The following is a 23,273-nucleotide window of genomic DNA, read 5'->3' as shown; positions in this document are numbered from 1 at the left end:
GTTGGAGGGCATGCTTGGCAAGTGACAACGTCATCTAAGCTGCCTTGTTTCATCCTAGAGCGAAGCTTTTGTCAGTAGAATAGCTGTGATACATTGAAGTAACATACCCATCTTTGGGACCTTCTTTTGGGGTTTGAAAAAAGACATGGTTGTGCATCGGAATGCTAAGTTTGTCACAACACTCCTTGTAGATTGCGATGTGGTCTGGGTGCCTATAGAAGATATGAGTCAAAAGACGATGCAAAGAGACAAGCCAACAACAAACTGGCCAATGTGGGTCCTTAAGGTAGTGATACCTCCTGTGAAAAAGCAAGCCTTGCGTTGTACTCCCTTCAACCTGTAATTTGTGTATAAGTCATTGTTTGAGATGGTGAAAAAACTGACTTACCGACATACTTTACACCAGTTCCCCTTTTCCATAGCTCCCATATCAACATTCTTATGTTCATTGTCCTTCTGGAAGATGGTACACACATCTGCAGTGCAATCTTGCTTGGTGCGTGGCATAGCGGCCTGAAATGAGAGTTAAAATGGATATAATGATATGTAATAAAGTTGAATAACTTACCTCCTGGTCAGCCAACGTCATAGCCAGAGTTTCCCGATACTCTGCTTCGTCACCAGGTTCAGTTCCCACATCGACATCATCCCCCTCATCCTTGTCCTCGTCCTCATCAAAATCTTCTACAGCCACTAAGGGCGGCAGATCATTGTCGTCAAAGGAATCGTCTGAGTCATTGTCTCCAGGCTCGTTGGCAGACTTGCTGTTCTCAGTCTTCTGGGAGACTCGGTGGCCGTCAATGCTGCTATTCGCCTTGCGTTTCACAGAGGCATTCGACTCGGCGTTGTCAGGATCAACAAGCCTGGTGGAAGGACGCAAAGTGCGAGTGCTGCAATGAGCACCAGCAATGATCCGAGAGGGAGGGGCACTGTGGGAGAAGAAGGGGTGGATACTAGAGGGTTTGGGTGGAGCTCCAGGGCCAGAAATGGGTGTCTCGTCGTCTGGATCGTTATAAAACACAATCTCAGAGGTGTCGAGAAGCTTTCCAGTGGTGTCAACAGCACAGCCTAGGTCGGACATGTCAGGAGAGGGGTTGGGGTAGAATGTGGTGTCGTACTCACACTTTAATACAATAAAAAAAGGTGCAGCAGGCTGTTGAATCGCAATTCACTGTCGTGTAAAAGATGGTGTTGGTGCAGCTGGCTGTTAAATTGTGATCCATTGTTGCGTAAAAGACTGTGTTGCCTGGCTCCATGTGGCCATCAGCAAAAATGTGGAAAGTGTTGAGTGAACAGACCTTGAATTTCAAGAAAATGGCATCATTACATGACGCAACATCGCACAGAAAAAATATGGCGCCTGGTCTCATGTGGTTGTTAACAAAAGAATAGGAGTCCAAGGGAGATCTCACCTTATGCAACGAAAATGTTCATGTTATCATGTGTTGAGAGTGTGCTTGAGATTAATCTAGGGGAATGCACAATGTCAACTCGGAAATCTGAAAGTTTTCAAAGTTGGCGCGAACTTACTTGTGTGTTTTTATCTACATCATGGACTCTTGTTGTATATCTGACTCCAAATGAGATCACCATCAAGAAAGACTGGATAGAAATTGTGTAGTGGTATGAGCACAGAACTAAGCGCTCACAAGTTGTGGAAACTTACCTACCAATTGTATGTGCCAGGCTCAGGGGACAGGAACATCAAAAAAGACTGAGGGATTGCATGTGCTGAGTGCAAGAATGAACCAAAAGGCCGACGGCAACACTGGCTTGCGTAGAGTCCAGACTGGCTTGGAAGACGTTGTGTACATGAAGTAGGCACGCGGAGTTTCAACGTTGTTGACAATGACTATGCTTGACTAACAAATCACATTGGACAATAATCAGACAATAATCAGACTCGGTTTGGACCAGTCCAAACCCATTCACATGGCGCCCCCTCTAAAGGAACTGGGAACCAGACAAATGGTCTGGTTCCCCCTATGTGTCAAATTTTGGACCAAAGCTTGGTCTGGTCCTGCAAGGTTCGGGTTCGAACTTTGGTTCAGAACCTGACTGCGGCATCACTAGTCAGCAGGTGAAATCCCAGAAGCATGTGACCGAATCTTGGTACATTCTCAGTATTAAGTTCGGCAAACACCATCTTGGAGTTCGTTCCTTATGTATGTATTTGATTTGCAGCTGTTCATAACACTTGAGACAGGGTCCAATGTTTGATCTAGGCAAAGGTACCTCCATAATTGTCGACACTCCTAGTATAATAAAGCTTTTGTGTATGCCAAAAACATTGATTAACAAAAATTTAAACTGTTGAATAATAAGAACGTCAGCCATATTGACAGACCAATTCCATTATTTCATTCTTTAACATATTCTTCAGCTGAGTGGTGTTGCCATGGCTACCAAGACTATTTCTCAAAGAGATTGTTTAAATATGCAAATCAAATGTGGTTGAAGTTCTTATTGTTCTTCATTTTCTAACTTTGAGAATTAATGTTTTCGGGATGCACATTGCTTCATTATTTTTCAAGTGGCCACAATTAAGGAGGTACATTTGTCCTGATTATTTATTACTATATTAGGCCCTGCCTCAAGTGTAACTTGACTTGCATAGCTTTCATTGTATGTTTATAGGGTGCACACATTTTCATTTTCTGTAAAGTTACTCTTTTCCCCCACAAGAACTCCCAATGCAAAATCCTGACCACCGACCCCTTCCCAATGGTTGGACCGAACGCTATGATGTGTTGTATGTACCCATGACCTTTTTTCTATCGCATACATTCTAATATTCCTTCACTAGGAGGAATAACTGGTTCACCCTCTTGATTCAGTCTGCCTTGTGTATCCTAACACGTTAACTGGGGTAGGTATTACGTCCAGATGAATGCTACGCCTCAACTACAGAGAGCACAATCACATCAAGTACCTCATCTCCTGACAGATATCCATCACCCTCACAAAAGTGATACATATCCTGCCAACATTTCTGCGCATTCATCATCTTCTCCGTCCACCCCACACTCAAGCACAACAGCTCAACCTCCTTCACAATAAGCCAATGCCTCAGAGGAGTCAATATCACATATCCAAACGGTGGTTTCACCACCATCTCAACCTCAATTGCCCTCACCCCCATATTCAGAAGAGAGTTTTGGCTCATCGATGGGTTCCCCATCTCCACCGCCATCTTCTCAGGGTGTGCAATTGATGGTGGAACCCCAAGGAAGAGGAGGATCTACAACCTCTCCTCCAATCTCACCTGCAGATGCTACTCAATTTGCTGTGCTGGCAGCCCAAGCCCCGCAGAGAGCCAAAATCTTCAAGCAGGTCGGCATATCGGTCGGCAAGACCGCAGGCAAAGCAGCACTGCAAATCGCAGGTAACGCAGCCTTGTTATCAGTGGGTATCCCGCCTGGTCTGGCCATAGATGTCGGGACGTCAATCCTGAACAGCAACACCGTGGGCGCACTCATTGTGAATGCCTTCCTCAGTGCAAGCACAGGGGTCAACCTGTCTACTCTGCTGGCTGTGCTTCAAGGGCAGCCTGGTGCAGACTACCAGGGCATCATAAATGTGTTGAAGCTACAGCAGCAGCGGTTACAAAGGCAGCCTCAGGCACCTTCTGTGGACTACCAGGCTCTGCTCACCGAGTTGACCAGGATACTGCTTCTGCTGCTCAACAGCAAGCTGTTACGCAACAACAACAAGCTCCCTCACAGCAGCACATACGCAAAACGTCTAAACGAACTTTGGGTGCAAAGTTGTAAAGTTGCCAACTTCGCAGAGTAAGGTGCAATCACTTTGAAAGCTTAAGTTCTCAACAACTTTTCAAAGTTAGGAATCCTTTTCCATAGCACTTTGTTGGTCCACTTTGATCAGCTTATTAGGACACTTTAGATCTCGAGCATGACATGTTACAGAACTTAGAAGAATGAAATAGTATTGAGGTTCAGTATATGTATAGCAAATGTGCATGTTACCCCGAGTTAGGCGCTGATTCAAATGGTTTCCCCTGATGCTTAGTCACCTTCCCTCTCTCCTCCAAGTTCGTCAATTGGGCGCCCTCCATCCCGTTAACCCCTTCATCACGTGTATATCCCCCTCCCTTCCTCTCAGAACCCTCACCCTCAGCCGACGAATACCGTGTAACCATATCGAATGAGACCACCCTCAATTGTTATTGGGTTACTTCCCTGCTGATACAGTTCTCGTCGCCAGTCCAGACTTCCATCATGACTTTGGGGGGATGTAGCTCTCTGGTGTGCTTCTCTCCCCTTGTCCACTGACATGCGACCTCATCACTCTGTAGTATAGCAGTCATGGGCAAGCCTAGGAGTCACTCACGTAGCCATGACTGCTCCAACCAATGCACAAGTGTCGTACGTCTCCCCCCGTCTCACACATGTGATGTGCTGGCAATCACCGGCACTCCATATATGGCAATATTATGACTTAGGGCAATGTGCCATTGCCCTAAGTCGTGCTCGAGAATGCGCTACTGCGCGTTCTCGAGCACCTAACCTACCCTAACTATTTAACCACCTAACCTGACTTAGGGCAATGTGCCATTGCCCTAAGTCGGCTCGAGAGCGCGCTACCGCGCATTCTCGAGCATATAAACTACCCTAACCACCTAACCACCTAACCATCTAACCACCTAACCTAACTAACCACCTAACCTAACTACCTAACCACCTAACATAACCGAGAACGCGCTACCGCACGGGGAGGAAAATATCCTGTAAAGTAATTGTTTTAAGTAGAAAAAAAAATGGAGGAAGAAGAATCAAACCCCGAACACTTTGGTAAGCACCAAGAAACCTGCACAAATAACCACTACACCAAACCGGCATATATTTCTACTGTTCGTTATGTACTATATCCTCCCCCAAACGATCAACTTTCCTTATAAGGAAAGTGAGACGGGGGGAGAGCTGCGACAGTTCCAATGCACATTGATTTCACTTTGCTGAGGTTGAAAGAGGTAGCTTGCCCATACAATCAATAACCAGTGGGTAATCGGGAAAGGATCAACTCTAAGATTCCTTTATTGCTACAAGTTTCTAACACAAGGGGCAAAGAGCTTTCGTCGCCAGGTAGGCAGTAAACAGTAAATAACTATGTTAAATTGTTTATTCCACATTTGCAGCAAAAATGAGCAGTTAAATAAGGTTAAAATTTTCTTGCTTATAATTTTTGCAGAAATGAGTGATAAAAATAAAATGTTGTTTCTGAGGTAGGAAGATAAAGATTAACACCATTTTGCCACAGCAAAAATGATGAGGCAATGATTCAATGTCATTGAAAGCTCGTTCTGACACGCGGGAATGGGAACAAAGAATTTACATATTTGCCAAGCAACGAGGTGATCTGGCCCGCATAGGAATGTCTAATTCCCTGGCAATTAGTTAAAGTCTTTGTTCCAATTCCTCATGTCAGGAACGGGCTTTCAGTGACATAAACTTGTCGCCTCATCTTTGTTGCTGCAGCAAAACAGGGTTGATCTTTATTATCCTACTCTGGCAACAACATTTTCTTTTTATCAACCATTCCTATGAAGATAATGAGCAAGAAAATTTGAATTTTATTTAACTGATCATTTTTTCAACAAATGTGGAATAGAAAAAAGCAAAATTCGGGTGAAGGAAATCGTCATGGCCCCAGTCGTCGTTCCTACTATAAAAGATGTGGTCTTCCGAACGAGTATTTAAATTCCCCAGACCTTCCTTTGTCACCGCCACCCTCCTCAAGTCTAGCTCTTTTGCTTTCACTAGCCTCACTGCTGCTGGAAGGACTGTCAAGGCGAACGGACCTCTCCACCTCGCCTTCGCTGGTGGCAGAATCCTCTTCGTCCTCTCGAGGACGTTTTTGCGAGGGGCCGATGAACGGGATAGATGGATCCCTAGCCTCCAAAAGTTTCGCGGTCGATGCCTCAGGATGTGCAGAAGTACCGTTCTGGTCCTGGCCATTCCTTCGGGCACGTTTTGAAGGCTTCGGCCTCTGATCTTTGTCTTCATCAGGGGAATCCCCATCATCGTACCTTCGACCTTCGTCGTCGCCTTCTCGACCCTTGCCATTGGGAGGCAGTGAACGATCCCTAATCACCTGGGTCAGCGACTCTATCAAAGCCCGCGAGTTTACACCTCAAACTCACTTGTGATCCCTCTTTCTTTTCAAGTCGGTTTTCTTCTTTTTCCTCGCCTCTTCTTTCTTCTTCTTGATAGCATCGATTTCGTGCCTCGCCACAATATCCGGGTCATCGGAACTATCAGTTTCGTCGCTGGGCCATTCCATCTTTTCCATAGCTTTGTCTACCTTCCCTTTCAACTGTGACGCTTTAAACGGTCCGATGATTTGCTCTAGCTCCTTGTGGGCCTTCAAACTGCGAGCGTGCTCCTTGCTGACCAAGGCTTGGACGCGAAGAAGCTCTCCAGCGGCTTCGTTCACTTCTTCTCTGGCCCGTTTCAGCACGTCGAGGAGGCTATTTCTGCCTTTTTTCAGGTCCCCGAGCATTTCGTATAACCACCTGTGGGGAAGTGGCTCGCGCTCGTCCGCAGTGCCTTGGATGCGCCGTCCTTGAGGTGGGAAGACGAACTCAAGCTTTTGTTTTGTTGGTGTAGCTGGCTCCGGAGCTTGTGAACGTCGGCTGGGACCAGGCAAGGAAGGGGAGGGGGAATAACGGTCTTCCACAGGGAGAAGTGGCGCGACGTGAAAGCTGTTGATATGCTTCACGGAGTACTTGTCAACTTCCTCCTCCGGATCGGATACAGCCTCATGCTCTTCTTGACCGTCATCACCCTCCTCCCGCTCTACAATCCATCTCGCACCTGTCTTGTCGTTCACGAGGATCTTGTGATTGTGCAGCAGCGGAATGAACTTGTTGGAGTGAAGTAAGAGGTCTTCAAGCTCTTCTCGGTCCAGATAATCAGCGTTCGGCTCTCCGTGAGCCTTCAATAAGCAGTCAACGTCAGAGTGAAAGGCGATATATGTTACGATAATTTCTTACCTCTGCATACTGCAGGAGGGCCTCTCTGGGAAATCCTCGCAGATGTTGACGTTGGATGTTTCTCGCCTTCAGCGCAGCTTTCTGGTCGATCTTGATGAGCTTGGTGATGAGGGGAGGTCCGAGGGGTGACGACGGTGGTGAGGGTTCTGGTGATTCCTCTTCCCATTCCTCTTGTTGTGAGTCTTGCCATGGATCAGATGGTTCAGCCATTTCAGCAGTCTGTGTGGGGGAGCGACGCGTTGTTGATACTTTCGAGGTGGGGGTGTTGAAAAGAAGCTTTACCGAAAGTTCAACCCCACAATTTTATACATATGTGGCCTTGAATCTCTCGTCAGCATGCCTACGGTGGCCCAGCCAATTTGAGAACAATATGCGAAGGTCATGGCATGGCTGGCGCATGACCTGACCGACCACCACACCGATTAGGATTGAATATTGAGAACTAACCGGCCCGGCAAATCCCAGGCCTATTGTTGTGCTTGCTTTGTCGTTGCGAACCCAGAGAACAATGTGGGGGAGAGGGGGAAAAAAATATGTGATGATCAAGACGATAGAAACCTGTGTTGTAGTATTTGAAAACCCTACCTTGACTATATTTTTTGGGATGTGTCAACTTGAAGCGTCTACATACCCGCAGACCGACGCTCCCATTTACATTTCCCACCACCGTTCTGCACAGCACACTGATCAATGTGAAGTTCCATGAATTGCAAGTTTGGAAGAAGGCAAGTTATTGCCACCGAAGTCTTCGCATCAAAAGATTCAAAGCATTGGCATTACATAAATAAAACGAACTCACCAAAGAAAACTGCTCAGTGCCCACAGGCCACTGGCAGTCTGGCACCTGCCACACACAGTGACTTACACCACGCCAAGGCCCACTCGCTCGCGATTGGACGCAAAATCTTACAATGTCCCCGGGAAACTCATAGGATTTTTGAATCATATGCCAATAAATTATCAAGTCACCCTTTCCCTGGGTCTCCTCGAATACAATCCCATCTTATGCAAGTCGAGGAAATTCACCGAAGGGGCGCCCGCATCAGACAAAATGGCGATAAGCATTAAACGCCCTTTCGCACCGTGTCGAAGTTCGTTCCTTAATTTGCAGGCACCTTGTTCATAACTTGCATAGCTTTCATCGTGTTTTAAAGGGCAAACTTAGAGCGAACCGTTTTTTCGTAAAATCTTTTCCCCCACAACAACTGCCAATGCAAAATCCTGACCGCCGACCCCTTCCCAACGGTTGGATTGAACACTATGATGCATCGTATGTACCCGCCAACTTTTTCCTATTGACTGACATTTGATACCGCCCTCTAGGAGAAATAACTGGTTCGCTCTTTGGGTTCAGTCTGGCTTGCACATCCTAACACGTTGATTGGGATAGGTATTATGTCCAGATAAACGCTACGCCTCCAAGGGCTTTTAATCAACATCCAGCAGATCTGGAGCCAGACAGATCCCAAGCAGGGCCTTCGGGAGGTTTTGTTGCCCCACCACCACCACCTCCTCCTCCTTTTTACTCGGGGATGCCAACACCATCGGGAAACGGTCAAGACCCTCTGCGCAGTGGAGGTTCCGGTCTTTCACTAGCCCAGCGCCTCTATGCCAGCTCAAACAGCACAGAAACAACCCCACCAATAATCTCGGCTACTGCCAGAGACTTTGGACGTACACCCACTCCCCTAGCGCCTCCCATTCAAACGTCCCCCTCGACGCCCTCGCCCTCCGTTTCGCCCTCATCAGGCTTCAGGTCGTCTCCAACTTTTCAGACTATCCCTAGGCCGGGCGATCCAAGCCAAATCCCCACTGTGCCTGCACCGAACGCCGCTGATTTCTATAACAATAGACTTGGCTTCAGCAATCCCGTGAACTCAAGGCCGGTGTACACTCCGGTTCCAGGGCAGTCGGGGCCGTCACAATACGGATCAACAGGTAGTGGGTTTCCCAGTCCATATCCAGCAAATAACAGTCCAGAAGCGCCTGCATTCCAAGCGCCTCATCATCACGGGGCGCAACCCTACCAAGTACCCCCGCCACCTTCTTTCCCGACAGATAGTCAACCTGGTTCCACGAACAACGGGCTTACTACCCCATACCCGGCGAACGTCAATTCTGAAGCGCCTGCATTCCAAAACCCTCATCTTCACAGAGCACAATCTTATCAAGTACCTCCGCCCCCGACAAATATCCACAGAAGTGCTACATATCCTGCCAACATATCTGCGCGTTCATCATCCTCCGCAGGACCTCCGTCCACCCCAAATCTAAACACAACAGCTCAACCTCCTTCACAATCGTCCAATGCCTCGGGGTCAATACCACATTTCCAAACGATGCTCTCACCACCATCTCTGCCTCAATTGCCCTCACCGCCATATTCAGAAGAGGCTTTTAGCTCGTCAATGGGTTACCCGCCTCCACCGCCAGGCGTGCAGTCGATGTGGGAACCCCAAGGAAGAGGAGGATGTCCAACATCCCCTCCAATCTCACCCGCAGATGCTGCTCAGTCTGCTGCGCTGGCAGCCCAAGCGGCGGAGAGAGCCAAAATCCTCAAGCAGGTGGGCATATCGGTCGGCAAGACCGCAGGCAAAGCAGCACTGAAAATCGCAGGTAGCGCAGCCTTGATGTCAGTGGGTATCCCGCCTGGTTTGGCCATAGGTGTCGGGAAATCGATCCTGAACAGCAATGCCATGGGCACACTCGTGAATGCCTTCTCTGGTGCGAACGTGGGGGTCAACCAGTCTACTCTACAGGCTGTGCTTCAAGGGCAGCCTGGCGCAGACTACCAGGGGATCATCAACGCGTTGAAGCTACAGCAGCAGCAGCAGCAACAGGCGAGCCTGCTTCAGTTACAAGGACTCGGTTTGCAGCCTCAGGCGCCTCCCGTGGACTACCAGGCTCTTATCAACGAGTTGACTAGGATACAACTGCTCGCTGCCGCTCAACAACAAGCGCAGCAACAAGCTCCCTCACAGCAGCAGGCACTAGCTCAATTGCAGGCCGTTGCTTTATTACAGCAGCAGTCTGCTGCCCAGCAACAAGCTTCACAGCAACAGCAGCAGCAGCAGGCATTGGCTCAATTGCAGGTCGCTATATTACGGCAGCAGCAGCAGCAACAACAAGCAGCTCTGCAACAACAAATTGCGGCACAAACTCAATTTTTCGAGCAACAGCAGCAGCAGAGCGAGAACGAGGTTGCTTCCATGTATCAACAAGCGCAAGATTTCGCGAACCAGCAGTCGAGCTTGCAGGAAGAGTTGCATTACAAAACGCTCAGGCAGCAGCAAGAGCAGATTGTGCTTGCCTCTGCTGCGATCGCACAATCTGTCAGCATCTAAGTTTCTCGCGTGCAGAGTTGTATCTTATCTCAAAATGTGTTCAATCAACAGCAGCACCGGCAGAGCGAGAATGACGCTACTTTGATGAAGAAACAAGCACTAGTGCTGGCTCAACAGCAACAGACTGAATATCTGCAAGCACTGGCGACGCAGCAGGCAGACGCAAACTCTGCGAGGAACAGTGAGAGTGTGAATTTCCTTATTTCTGGAATGGCGGGTGGTGGTTCTGCGTACGGTTCGGATGATGCCTTCTCTTCGCTAGTGGTCGAAGAACTCGACTTGAATCCCGTAAATTATATCTAAATTTTCTGCATCAAATACATCTTTAATCATAACGAGAAGTTTTCGCTACATATGTAGGAGTATTTTTCGTGAAATATAAGGTCGGCCTGCGCGATGGAGAATGTCGACGTTCAGCCAGAAAATGTGACATGAGCCAGTCACGTCGTATTGTCTTCAAATCGCCAATTTGAGTTTGTTCTTTTACCAAGACGAGGACTCACATTGGAATGACCATGGGAAGGACAAGTAAGAGAAATCTTCATCGACCAAGAAGCTTCGCTTAATAACCAGTCATAGAGTCTAGGAAGTCTGATGTTCCTCCAAAATCAAGTGGGCTTCGGTTTATAGATTGCGAAACGCATTTAACAAGGTCTTTTAGAACTGAAAAAGGATCCTGGCATCCCTCGATTGCCTGATCTCAAAGTTCGAGTGCGAAATATTCAGAAGAAGCCCCCGGTGCGTCCATCTTTCATGGAACAAGACCTCACGCTTCAACTTGACGATAGGTGCCACCTGAGAGGCGGATGGACCCAGATAGTCCTATGGCGTCGGAACCTACCCTTTCAACTCTTGCAATGCTTGCTTCAGAGGCCTCTACGTCTCAGCTACCAGAAGATGATTCATCTTCCTTACCTTCGAGGGGGAAAACGAGAGAACAGATGCGCAAATATTACCTTCGGACGTTGCACAAAGTTATTGAGCAGAGTGATATTATCATCCTTGTCCTTGATGCACGGGATCCGGAGGGTTGTCGCAGTAGGCTTGTCGAGGAAGAGGTTCGTCGAAGGGAATCAGAAGGGAAGAAACTAGTTTTCGTGTTGAATAAAATCGGTGGGTGGAACATCAACTTCTGTTAAACGAACTCTAAAATTATATCAGATCTTATACCACGTCCCAACGCTCAGGCATGGTTGAAGCACCTCCGTCACTCCACCCCTACACTCCCTTTCCTGTCCTCCGCTTCATCTCAACATCAGCGGACGAATATATCTAGCTCAACTGCTCCATCATTATTGAAACTATTGAAAGCCTACAAACCAAAGGCCGGTAGCGTGACCGTTGGTGTTGTGGGATATCCCAATGTTGGAAAGAGTAGCTTGATAAACAGTCTCAAGAGAAGCAAGGCATGTTGTTGCTCAGGCTATCGAGAAACCCAAGCTTATCTTTCATTTTAGGTCTGCGCGGTGGCGGCACAACCAGGTCATACTAAGGATCTGCAATCTGTTCAGTTAGAACGAGGGATGCGCATCATTGATTCACCAGGTGTTGTCTTTGACGAAGACGACTTCATTGACGGTAAAAGTGAGAAGAAGAGCAGTGTATTACTGCGAAATGTTGTCAAGGTGGAAGATGTTGAGGATCCTATTGCAGTTGGTCAGTTCCCTTTAAATCTCCAGGTGGCTCAATAACGACTAGAACAGTGGAAGAAATCCTGGCGCGGACACCACCCGCCACCTTGCAAAAGATATACAACCTTCCTGAATTTGGTTCAACGCTTGAGTTTATCACAATGCTCGCTCTGAGTAGTGGGCGACTTTTGAAGGTAGAATCAACCGCAGAACCTCAACCCGAACTAACCTTTCATTCCCACTTTTAGGGAGGAACTCCCGATATAAATTCGGCCGCGCGACAAGTTCTCACTGACTGGAATCAGCAAAAAATACCGTACTACTCTGAGCCTCCCGCAATACATCCGTCTCTCATCCCTTCTGTTGGTGCGTGACAAGGCCCTAGCCAGACAATTCTTTCTGACACCGATTCTAGTTCCATCAAACGATGCTGGTGGAGCCGCTGTTGTAGCGCCCGGCGCTGAGCAAGTTGGACAAGCCCAGATTTTGAATACGTTCTCGAAGCCATTCACATTGGAAGGGTTGTTTGGCGCTGCAGATGCTGGGGCCTTTGGTGGAGCAAGTGGCGACGTGCCTATGATAGCCGACGAGGACGGGGACATATTTTGGGATGCCGTAGAAGGCGAGGCCATGGAGGAGGATGGGTAGGAAGCATGTTTCTTTGACATGCTGCTCCAACTCTTCTCATTCCAGACATTCTCTATCAGGAATCAAATGGAATCGGATGATCTCAGACCTCGAATACCATTGAAGCGGTCGCGGTCCCCATCGATAGCACCTGCCAATGAGATGCAAACTGGACCCTCAAATGCTCCTCCAGAAAATAACCGTGTTCGACAACCTAAGCGCCAGCGGAAGAACAAGGACATACCCGAATATGACGCACGCCCTGACGACCATGTACTTAAGAGGATGGATCGGAGTAACCCATTGAGTCGAAAGACGCTCAAGAAAGAAGCCAAGCGAGCGCGGAAAGCTCATCGCATAAAATCTCAGGCCGCTGCTGGGCCTGGGGGTATGGAAGTCGATCACGCAGAGTTGCAGTTTACGTTCATGGCCTGAATGGTTTCAACTGCTTATTTCGCGGCAGAGCCCTGATTTCAGCTTTTTTTTGTCAACGAGATGCTCGTGCCCTTGAAATAATTCGTTGGCTCCCATTTCCAACCTCTCATTGAGGTATGCTTCGTACTCAGCACTCTTTTCAGCTTATGGCTCGCCAGCTTTGCGTGGCGGAGGTTCGTGAGAATTATCGTTCAAGGTGTTGGGTCACAGGCCGACACGTCCACAGATACAAATAGAGGCGGTCAGGTAACAAAGCATTTACACCTTGTCCTTTCGTCGTTGTTCAAGAATAGCTGAAAATTTGCGGAGTCCCGATGTAAATAGGCAGGTAAAAATAATCAGATGCTGACTACGACCTACTACGACTGCACGCTCAAAGGATCGGAACTTATTCACCATTCACAATAAAAATGCCGGTGGGGAATTTATGGGGCACTCGACCTGATTTTGCGAAACGAGTTAAATTTAGTTTGACCCACCAGAATCACCATGATGAGAAGGATGATTCAAGTATGATCCCTTTCAAATAGATGACCTCAGTCCTAATATAAGTACAGTTTTATCCCCACCGGCATTTATAAATAAGTACGACCCCGCCTCTCAGATTGCCTTGCGCCTTCAAAAAAAAATCTGAACCGAGTCATACCAACTTGAACTTCCGGATTCACGAGCTTCTATCCAAGGTTGCGACGTTCATTATTTATTTTCAACAGAAATGTACACCCTTGGGCGCAATGTGGAAACCCATGTAGTCTATGCGCTCTTCTATTCGCAGAATTTAGGTACCCTTTTATCAATGCAGGCTGTATTTGTGATCAATTTTTTTTACAGGGAAAATCGTTCACCTCTCTTCTCCGGCGCACTGAAATATATATTTTGCAGCTGCTGCTGACTTGTGAACATGTAGCTTGAGCCATTAATTGGCCGTTAATACCCCAGCGCCATCATTTCTGCCGCTGACATCATTCGGGCCTGATTCTTCGACGGGCCGATTATCGGTACATTGGTGTTCTTCGATTGTGAAATTTCATTCCTGAAAGTAGAAGGTGGATTCCAGATGTAAAAATGCGTTGTCCGTCCAGCGTCTACACTGGGATACATGTCCACTGTATCAGTACAAGACCATCATTGAACCATTCTTCTGGTTCCCGGAGATTCTTTGGAGATTCCTTGGAATATATCGTGTTGTCGATGAGTTATATAGTCTCCTTGGGACCTCCGAGTCGACTCGACGATACTCGTTCAGGAACCAGGGTCACCCAACGTTCGTAAAATTTGAGGAGATTTCGGAGCGTCGACTCTGGAGGCTGCGGAATCAGGTGCAGGGCAGCAAAACCCGCCGAAACGGAAGCATCGTTTACATAGCTGAGTGATAGTGAGTGATTTACCGGACAGTAGCCAGGGCTGGACGTTCATTGAGACAAGCCTGAAGGGCACAGTAGTCGGGATTCAAGGTTGTAAAGCACTTCCGCGTCGGAGGGACATGTGTAATTGAATACGACCGATGGGAGTCGGTGGCATTTAATATTCAACTAGCAGTAACTTTGGGCAGCCTGATCACACTCACGGTGGATCCAGTCTGGTCCAGTGCGCATAGTGAGAGAGAAAATAGCTTTTCCCCGAAAGCACGCGGGATTTTTTTACCGAGGCTGTTAGATATCTTACGCAGAGTGCTAACTTGAAGCAGCGAGGCAATTTTGGCGTCCCAGACTCTAAAGCTTCAAGCCAAATATTTATTTACCGGCGCCAATGAAACCAAACAACGCGTCGATACTGGTGACTACATATGCCGACGACAGAAATTCAACGGATCTATGTATGAGTAGCAAAATAGAGGGTGAGCAAAAATGGCAACTACATGGAAGGCGAACGAAAACAAGAATACAAGTGGAGTACAAGGTACACTGCACTGGAAATACAGAAGAGGCGAATGTAGACAAAAATCCAAAGGGAAAAGGTCAAATGAAGCGTATCACGTATCAGTAGTACTCCCTTCGCCCTCAGTCGTACTGGAAGACTGCTGTTGCTCACCCTCAGAAGGGGCAGCGGTTGGTGCTACGGGAGGTTGTGACTGAGGTGGTTGTTGCGCAGGGAAGCCAGAGTAAGGCGGCCAAGTTACTCCAGGATATGGTGCGTAGGAATGATGTGGCGGAGCAGCAAAATATGGATAATAAGGTTGGCCTTGATGTAAAGCTTGAGAAGGATCACCAGCGGGCATTCCGGCTGGTGGCTGGGAATAGGTTGGATAATGATAAGGTGGACCTGGAGGTTGATGTAATGGGTGCTGGGGAGGCGTTACATTTGATGATGGTTGGGGTGGCGGCGGTGGATAGGCACCTTGGGGATACATGTGACCAGGCGGTGCGGGATAGTGGGAGCCTATCGGGAAGAAGGCAGGCGGGGGTCCATAGGGTGGATATGCCCCCTGTGGGGGAGGCATGTGAGTGCCTGGGTCAGCGTAGACTGAAGGTGGTGGCGGCTGGCTAACAGCTTGCGAAGAATGTGATTCGCCTGCTGGAGGGGTGTCGTCTGGCTGTGCCGACTTTGTGTTTCGCCTAGCTCGTTTTGGGACTGATGGTGAGCCATAGGGATCATAGCGCTTTCCGCGCTTGTTAGACGATCCTTCAGCAGAACGACCATCTGTCAGAAGCGGCACGCCCGACGAGAGTGGCCCCGTGATAATTGAGGGAGAGGATTCAATGTCGTCTGCTTCTCCGCGGTAACGAGGGATGCCGTCTACACCTATTTCAACTTTTGGTGGGTTCCGAAAATGTGTTTTATCGAGGTACTCGGGACTGATGTCAAGAGAGGCGAGCTCGGGTAGGGATGATGGGGCACGAAGCCTGCCATTCTCAACATCTTCGATCTTGTAGTATGAAATTAGATGTTGAGCGACGCCGTCGATAGAAAGAGAGAAGGTCTAGGAACTTGATTAGTGGGTGAGTCATGACACGAAACGTCGACCACACCTTCTTCATCAGGCCATCAGGTTTGAACTTGTAGCTGTTCGTCAAGCTTCCCATGAGGGTTCTCTCCCTATGCTTATCAACACCGATATGGCTGCTATCTGTCTTTGGTCTACTAAGAGACGACCCCTCAAGTTTGACTCCATCGACATTGTACTGCGTCGGGTCGTTGATATCAGGATCCGTCCGCGTTCCACGATGACCTGCGCCCCGTTTGTCCGTCTCACGATATAGCAAAAAATTTCCCAAGATGCGACTTGGGCTCCAAAAGAAGCCATCTGTCCACCTTTTAATGCCACTTTCATCCTCATCGAAGACGAAGACAGATCCCGAAGTGATCATCTTTCGTTCGGAATCTACCAAGCGACGTGTAACTCGGGGAATGAGGCCTCTCCTGGCTGCTTCGAGAATGAGCAGTGCATCACCGGTTGTTTCTATCCAGCCCGACCAGGGGGGTTCGGTCCATGTGCTAGAGGACGACTGATTGCTCCCCTGTTGCGCAGTGGACATGTATGGCTGAGGCACGCAAGCGCCGTCGGTTGAGGTTGTTCATGGGACACAGATGAAGGAGAAGAGAACGGAGAGGTGATGATGACCATAAGATATTAAAGTTTTAGATCAGGATTTTAGAGTTGGCTTACCTTGAAGTTGCGGAGGAGAAATTTGTGAGAGCGCGGTGAGATTGATTTGGACCCCGACAACACTTTGTTTGTCTGCCGTACCGCTTGACTTGCCTTTTCGCGTCCGCTCTTTCTAAAAAATATCTTGAACAAGAGCCCTTTAAGACCCTGCTAGCTTGCTTCTACCTTAAATGCAATCGCCTCCTCAAGAAACGACGAAACAATGAGGCGAAATTAGAGTTTCCACCTTGCAATGCTGACTAAGCAGAACCACTGGTCTCCGCCAATTCTTGACTTCCTGGCAACTCCCTAAGCTTGTCTATTTACTTATCCTTGCTCCCTCCATTGCCTTCATTAAACTCCGAAAATCTCCCGCGGCGTCCAGAGCTTTCTATTCCTTACATCCAGGCATTTTCTGGGCAGCTGAGCACCTGTTAATCATGCATCGACTGACATTAGCATGCGTATTGAGCGCCCCCTCCAACCAGGGCCAGTTGGACATTCGAAACACGCTTTGTCTGTGACCTATCAATTGGCCCAAAATTGGCTTCACTGTCCCTTTCCGGCTTCCTTTCTCCTGTAAGATTATCTTGGTTTCTCCGTTTTCATTCACATGTTCTCAACTTAATTAGGCGGATACATGATGTATCATACATCTATCGTACCACATACACCCTTGGTGTTACAGCATCTTCTGCCAGCGCTGCATCCACGTGCTCATCCTTACCCAACGTCTGTGTGCTGTAAGGCCAACGATGATGTTACCCAGACTCCCATCGGCGGCATTCCGTATCATTGAGTGGGAATTTGGTGGGAATTCCCTTTTGCAATCCCCGGATTTTCTATTGTGATGCTCGCCGCGACCCTTCCATGAAAGCTTTCTCTTATGGCCGCACTTGCTACACGGTTACGCCGGACCTCAGCGGGCGCCCCGTACGGCATGATAGATCTCCTAAATCACCGCGTTATTTCGCGGAGAGTGTGCGTAGCGCCGTTTACAAAATTCTCGAAACTTTCGCTTGGCTTCACGAAATCTGACTCAGAACAGAATCAGATGGGGTTTATGACTGTTCCCTTCTCGTCGGATACGTTCACGTCCACGCAAAAAAAAAATGCTCAAATTCGTTTGCTGGGCTGCTGTCATCTTGAATCCCTCGAGCTGCGACTTGCAGATCATCAGCCTGTCATCTATAATCAATTGCGTTGCCGCTTTCTCCAAGGACTTTGATCTTATTCAGGGGAGCTAATCACGTTTGATGTAGAGCGTGGACATGGAAAGACTTTTGAAGTGAGATGTCTCCTGATGTCTCCTTCGCACAGAGTCGGGATCGATTGCACACTTTCTGATTTGAATCATTGCGATCGGTTCCCTCGCTCGAAAATTTCTCTCAGTATTCTCCATTCGTGCAGATACCGGTGGCTGTCCCTATTACTCACGTTCGGGATGCTTCCCAAAGGTTACAACCCGACGTAATAGGCAAGAAGTGGTCCCTTGGCTTTCCAAGCTCACAGCAAAATTAGTTTCTCATCTTCTTTACGAAGCCGTCGACCTGTTTGCAAGGCCCGGACAGGCACAACCTTGGTCCAGAATCTGACCACTATGTATATTATATTCCTCGTATAAATTCATCCTCTCGGACGGCTCTTTGGCTCAATCTCGACGGGATGCCTCTCTCAAGGATCTCCTACGTGCTTTCAGTGCTCACTGTTATTCCTGTGAGTACTCGACGCGTCCCTTGTTTTGCGCCGCGCTGAAGGACACTCAGTTATCTTTTGCCTCACAACACATTCATTCAAGGCATCACCGTCGCCAAAGCCTCACTGTCCCTACTACTCTTCCCAACACATGGACCTCGCAAGGATGCGTCACGTACGTCGATCATTTCCGAGATTGACCCTTTTGCTCATCGCGCCCCTCTCACCCCACCCTGTAGTGATTCTGTCGGTGCGCGAACCTTAGGGGGCGCGTCGTACACCGATGGTGCTGGCATGACGATTGAGTCATGCATCGCTTTCTGTGATTCAAAATCTTTCACCTTTTCTGGGGTGGAATATAGCGTATGCCAGTTCCCCTCTCCTTGTTCCTTGTTTGGCTAAGAAACCCATTTTCATAGGATCAATGCTGTAAGAACGCTTCCTGACTTCTTACCATCCCAAACTCCACTCAACATCGTCGACCTCGTTTTTCTCATTAATGTAGACTGCGGAAACTCAATACTAATTGGAGCAGTCAACGCGACCGAATCTGACTGCAATATGCCATGCGCTGGAGATTCTGCCGAGCCATGTGGTGCTGCCAATCGTCTTAACGTATTTTGGAATGGCAAAAGCTCTTCTGCCCCCATCATCGTCCCTAGCGTTGGGAACTGGGTTTCACTCGGATGCTATAGGTGATCAATCGGCAATTGGGTTTCTTAACTCTAAATTAAGAAACTCACGTGTCCTTCCTTTACTCTTCAGTGATAACGTTGATGGGCGAGCCCTTCCTATTGCAGGTGCGGTCACTGGTCAGGTCACTATCGAATCATGCACTACTGCCTGCTTCAACGCCGGATATCAATTCTCTGGGGCGGAATACGCTGAGTATGTCCGTTTGTTTCAGTTTTCATACGTTGGTTGACTTCTTCCACCCCCAGCGAATGTTGTACGTCTTTAAGGTTATCATTTCGCATCACTATGTTTCTAATCTAATTTTGAAGATTGCAATACCGCAATCGTCAATGGTGGAGCACCAGCAGAGGCAGGGGACTGCAATATGCTCTGCGCTGGCAACAGCACCGAGTACTGTGGAGGACCAAATAGGCTCAACATGTACAACTATACCGGCACCGATCTTCCAACAATTACCGGTGGCGGAGGTGGGGGTGGAGGAGGAGGTGGTGGTGGTGGTGGTGGTGGTGGTGGTAAAACCACGACCGTTTTCCCAGTTCTTACGGGCCTTCCAACAAACTGGGCTTATAATGCTTGTTGGGTGTAAGTATCCGTTTTTGCTGATGACTTCCCTGCTTATCCAGCGTCAACAATAGAGATAATGCATTTGGTCGAATCGGCCCTGTCACAATCGCCGGAAATCCAGCCAACACCGTTGAGCTCTGCATAAATGAATGCATATCGCAAGGTTACACCCTCGCCGGAATGGAATACGCTGATGAATGCTGTGAGTATCTTTATCTCTCATCAACCCCCCTCGTTGATAAACTTTTATGTAGATTGCGGTGATAATATTGTTGCCGGAGCTGTTATCGCGACGGATAACGACTGTAATATGGGATGTGCAGGAAACGCTACGTACGTCGCATTAGTTAGTTGATTTGCCTGATCGCCCATTCGGCTCTAAATTTTAGGGAAGCTTGTGGTGGGCCTAACCGTCTGTCGGTCTATTCTAATGAGACTGTGGTGGCCTTGCCCGTTCCGGTTGCCCAGAAGACTGACCTTCCAGGAAGTTGGACATACGCAGGATGTTTAAGGTACGAGCTTTGAGCGTGAATAAACTCTCCACGTTTGCTCATCTCTTGCAGGGAACCCACCACGACCAAGATGTTCCCTAATCAAATCATTTGGCCTGGGAACAATTCTGCTGTGGCTTGCATGAACCAGTGCGCTGCATTTGGGTACCCTGCATCCGGTGTTGAAGTAAGCTTTCATTACGTCATGCATAACGTTTGCTGAATGCAAGTCACTAGTATGGCGAAGAATGCTGTACGTGTTGATTGTCTTCCAACGGATTTCAGGAGACTCTAATACCTGCGCAGATTGTGGTGATATCACAGATGTTGCCGCAAACGACGGCGTTTTCGGAGCAGAGTCCGAGTGCACAATGCCTTGTCCTGGCGACCCTCTTCATCTTTGTGGCGCAGGAAATCGTCTCAACACTTATTTCTGGAGTGGCACTTTGAATGTCTGGCACACGCCAACTAACATTGGCCGATATGAGGTACGTGTATGTTTCCTGTTTTCTGGTAAAGAGCGTTGAACATTTTTGTTTTTAGTTCTTTGGTAAGGCGACTGCAGCTGGCTTTGTTCATTCCTTGATTAACGAGAATCCTGTATGCTTTGTGAATAGTTCCTGGGTATGTTCTTCAAAAGTTAATTACTTTACATATTGACATTTCGCCGAACTTAGTGTTGTTGTTCCCTTGATCGCAACTCTTGGTAGAAACGGTAAAGTCACTTTCCTCGAAAAAGGTGGTACTGGGTGAGCGAAGACTTCCGTGCATGTACCACTCATCTTAAACCTCTATCTAGCTTCCCTAACTCCACGGGCGCATACGAGTTGGATCTCAGCCTATCAAGCAACTTTTCGGCCATGTGGCGAGAGATGCACATCAAAACCGACGTCTTTTGCTCCGGAAGCATTGTTATGCCGGACAAAGCAGCCCGCATCATCAATGTGGGTGGATGGTCTTTGGACTCAACCTTTGGTGTTCGGATGTACACGCCCGATGGAGGACCCGGCGTGAACTCGACTAATGATTGGGAGGAGGATCGGCAAGAGCTTTCGCTTCAAGTGGGGTTTCCTGTAGTTTGGTCAAGTTCTTACACTAAGCATCACTCTAGCGTCAGCGCTGGTACCCAACGGCAGCAACTTTGTCTAATGGCACAATCATGGTTATTGGCGGAGAGACAGGAAGCAATGCGTCTCCCGAACCCAACATGGAAATTCTTCCCAAACCTGCTGGAGGTGAAACCGTGATTTTTCTTGAGTGGCTCAATCGAACCGACCCCAACAATCTATATCCCTTCGTCATCATCCTTCCCAGTACTCACGTCTTCGTTGGTGAGTGATCATCTTTCCATTTCTGGGCTTGCTGGCTAATCAGGGCGTAGCTTACTATAATGAGGCCCGGATCCTTGATCCAGTCACATTCGACACGATACTCCAGCTCCCGAACATCCCTGGTGCCGTCAACGATTGTAAGCGTTCTATTTGTCGTCGTTGGGATCTTCCTCATTTGTGCTCTAGTCCTCGCTGGCCGTACATATCCTCTAGAGGGCAAGTTCGTTTCGTTTAACTGAGCTTCCTTTTGACACGCTTTTTCACAATAGGTTCGGCGGTTCCCCTTCCACAACATGCACCCTATACAGACCCACTTGAGGTTTTGATTTGTGGTGGATCTACTATTGGTGCTGGAATCGCACTAGACAACTGCGTGACTATTGCTCCGGAGGCTTCGAACCCCACATGGACATTAGAAAGGATGGCAAGTCGGCCCTCTTCCAAGATCTGGCCTCACAATCCTGACTACGTTTCGCAGCCTTCCAAGCGTGTTATGCCATGCATGGTCGCCTTGCCGGACGGTACTTACATGATAATGAACGGAGCTCACCAAGGAGTCGCAGGTTTTGGTTTAGCTAACGACCCGAACTTCAATGCTGTCTTATACGACCCGACCCTGCCCGTTGGCCAACGCATGGCCATCCTCAACAGCACTATCGTCGCCCGCATGTATCATTCAGAGGCGATTCTGTTACCTGACGGACGTATTCTTGTCTCAGGTTCTGATCCTCAAACCAATAACCCTGATGGCACCGTCAAGTATCCAGAAGAATTCCGCATTGAGGTGCTTTCTATTTTCCTGTCATTATTATTACTAAACCCCTCTCATCTGCCTTCGCAGGTTTACATTCCACCATACCTCAATCAAGGATTTCAGCAACCAACCTTTACGGCCCCGAACACCGATTGGGCTTATGGTGAAACAGTCACTATCACAAACGTGCAGCTTTTCCAGGGAACCACCGCGACATTGCGCGTATCCCTTATTGCTGGTTAGCATGCCCATCGATTTTGCTCTTGCTTTTGCTTACGCCAGGTTTCCACAGCTACATCGAGTACCCACGGAAACACTATGGGAGCGCGGACGATCTTCCCCGCCTTCTCATGTTCCGGAACCATATGTACAATCACTGCACCTCCGAATGCCGGCGTCTCACCACCAGGTTGGCACCAGCTATTCATTTTAGATGGACCAACGCCCTCCCATTCAACCTGGGTCCGTATTGGAGGAGATCCATCGCAATTGGGCAACTGGCCACAGCTCCGAGGTTTCACCACCCCCGGTATCTAACATTAAATTAATGCGTAACTTTTTCGCCCCCTTCTATGAACTTTGTTTATGACAATACTATATTATGGCTTCGGACTACCTCACTTTTACCCTCCACATGGGACAATATCGGTTTATCTATTGCTCAGCTCTCGTTTGCTCGTACTTGTAACGTTTCGTACACTGCAGTTTACCTAGCAATAAGGCTGGAATTCTATTAGTGTTTCCTCCAGTGGTCGTGTGGTGAGGCCGAGGAGCGGCTTGATCAACTCAGGCTGACGAGAATAAATGGCCTCTCCACTTATCTTGTCCCTCTCTTCAACTTTCTGGAATACGCGACCCAGGGAGCTTTTCAACATGCACCTCAGACGAGGTTAAATCCCTGGGTCAAAAGACCCTTAGGAAACAATTGGCAGCCCCTGGGATCCTAGTTGTAACTTGTCACGACGGAAGGAGGTTGAACGAGATACCTGACTTTACCCATTGGATATTCAACCTTCAAGGAAATGCATTGAGCTATGTACTAACAGCTCCTTTACATCACGTATTGCAGAGTACATATCCAACCATGTAAGGTGGCATTTCGTGGTT

At 48.2% G+C, this 23,273-nt stretch overlaps 7 protein-coding genes across 7 annotated transcripts in view; 4 read left to right on the top strand and 3 right to left on the bottom strand.

Annotated features, from left to right (window-relative positions):
- The window catches only part of LACBIDRAFT_329145 (uncharacterized protein), a gene marked incomplete at both ends in the record, with an annotated part of 4,182 nt that extends 3,101 nt beyond the window's left edge, over nt 1-1,081 (bottom strand). Inside the window, 4 exons of the mRNA XM_001883219.1 lie at nt 108-212; nt 266-337; nt 389-513; nt 569-1,081. Coding sequence (XP_001883254.1) covers nt 108-212; nt 266-337; nt 389-513; nt 569-1,081 — 815 coding nt within the window. The remainder of the gene's footprint in view (nt 1-107; nt 213-265; nt 338-388; nt 514-568) is intronic.
- A 1,612-nt stretch (nt 1,082-2,693) lies between these two features.
- Nucleotides 2,694-3,795, top strand: LACBIDRAFT_329144 (uncharacterized protein; the record flags this gene model as incomplete). Its single annotated transcript, XM_001883313.1, has 3 exons — nt 2,694-2,752; nt 3,041-3,202; nt 3,234-3,795. The coding sequence occupies 3 exons, from the start codon at nt 2,694-2,696 to the stop codon at nt 3,793-3,795; spliced, it is 783 nt and encodes a 260-aa protein (XP_001883348.1).
- Nucleotides 3,796-5,682: 1,887 nt separating this feature from the next.
- Nucleotides 5,683-7,222, bottom strand: LACBIDRAFT_302161 (uncharacterized protein; the record flags this gene model as incomplete). Its single annotated transcript, XM_001883218.1, has 3 exons — nt 5,683-6,103; nt 6,161-6,954; nt 7,013-7,222. The coding sequence occupies 3 exons, from the start codon at nt 7,220-7,222 to the stop codon at nt 5,683-5,685; spliced, it is 1,425 nt and encodes a 474-aa protein (XP_001883253.1).
- Nucleotides 7,223-8,223: 1,001 nt separating this feature from the next.
- Nucleotides 8,224-10,356, top strand: LACBIDRAFT_302160 (uncharacterized protein; the record flags this gene model as incomplete). The annotated part of the gene is made up of 3 exons (XM_001883312.1): nt 8,224-8,282; nt 8,336-8,347; nt 8,403-10,356. 3 exons carry the CDS (start codon nt 8,224-8,226, stop codon nt 10,354-10,356), a joined length of 2,025 nt encoding a protein of 674 aa, XP_001883347.1.
- A 509-nt stretch (nt 10,357-10,865) lies between these two features.
- LACBIDRAFT_302159 (uncharacterized protein) lies at nt 10,866-13,049 on the top strand (the record flags this gene model as incomplete). Its single annotated transcript, XM_001883311.1, has 9 exons — nt 10,866-10,884; nt 11,018-11,094; nt 11,145-11,469; nt 11,518-11,762; nt 11,814-12,012; nt 12,060-12,181; nt 12,236-12,353; nt 12,403-12,631; nt 12,695-13,049. The coding sequence occupies 9 exons, from the start codon at nt 10,866-10,868 to the stop codon at nt 13,047-13,049; spliced, it is 1,689 nt and encodes a 562-aa protein (XP_001883346.1).
- Nucleotides 13,050-15,021: 1,972 nt separating this feature from the next.
- On the bottom strand, nt 15,022-16,525 carry LACBIDRAFT_302158 (uncharacterized protein; the record flags this gene model as incomplete). Its single annotated transcript, XM_001883217.1, has 2 exons — nt 15,022-15,969; nt 16,019-16,525. 2 exons carry the CDS (start codon nt 16,523-16,525, stop codon nt 15,022-15,024), a joined length of 1,455 nt encoding a protein of 484 aa, XP_001883252.1.
- A 1,775-nt stretch (nt 16,526-18,300) lies between these two features.
- LACBIDRAFT_302157 (uncharacterized protein) lies at nt 18,301-22,703 on the top strand (the record flags this gene model as incomplete). The annotated part of the gene is made up of 24 exons (XM_001883310.1): nt 18,301-18,351; nt 18,402-18,505; nt 18,570-18,693; nt 18,750-18,759; nt 18,836-19,025; nt 19,096-19,218; nt 19,272-19,279; nt 19,335-19,608; nt 19,662-19,792; nt 19,845-19,923; nt 19,980-20,102; nt 20,154-20,268; nt 20,319-20,334; nt 20,388-20,569; nt 20,625-20,631; nt 20,699-20,705; nt 20,759-20,830; nt 20,881-21,142; nt 21,193-21,412; nt 21,463-21,549; nt 21,599-21,628; nt 21,682-22,196; nt 22,254-22,404; nt 22,459-22,703. 24 exons carry the CDS (start codon nt 18,301-18,303, stop codon nt 22,701-22,703), a joined length of 3,126 nt encoding a protein of 1,041 aa, XP_001883345.1.
- Between the last annotated feature and the right edge of the window lie 570 nt (nt 22,704-23,273).

The sequence above is a fragment of the Laccaria bicolor genome, genomic scaffold (assembly GCF_000143565.1).
Source record: "Laccaria bicolor S238N-H82 LACBIscaffold_20 genomic scaffold, whole genome shotgun sequence".
In the NCBI taxonomy this organism is placed as follows: Eukaryota; Fungi; Basidiomycota; class Agaricomycetes; order Agaricales; family Hydnangiaceae; genus Laccaria; species Laccaria bicolor.
Note: the sequence above shows the minus strand (reverse complement) of the source record. Positions and strands in the feature narration are given on the sequence as shown.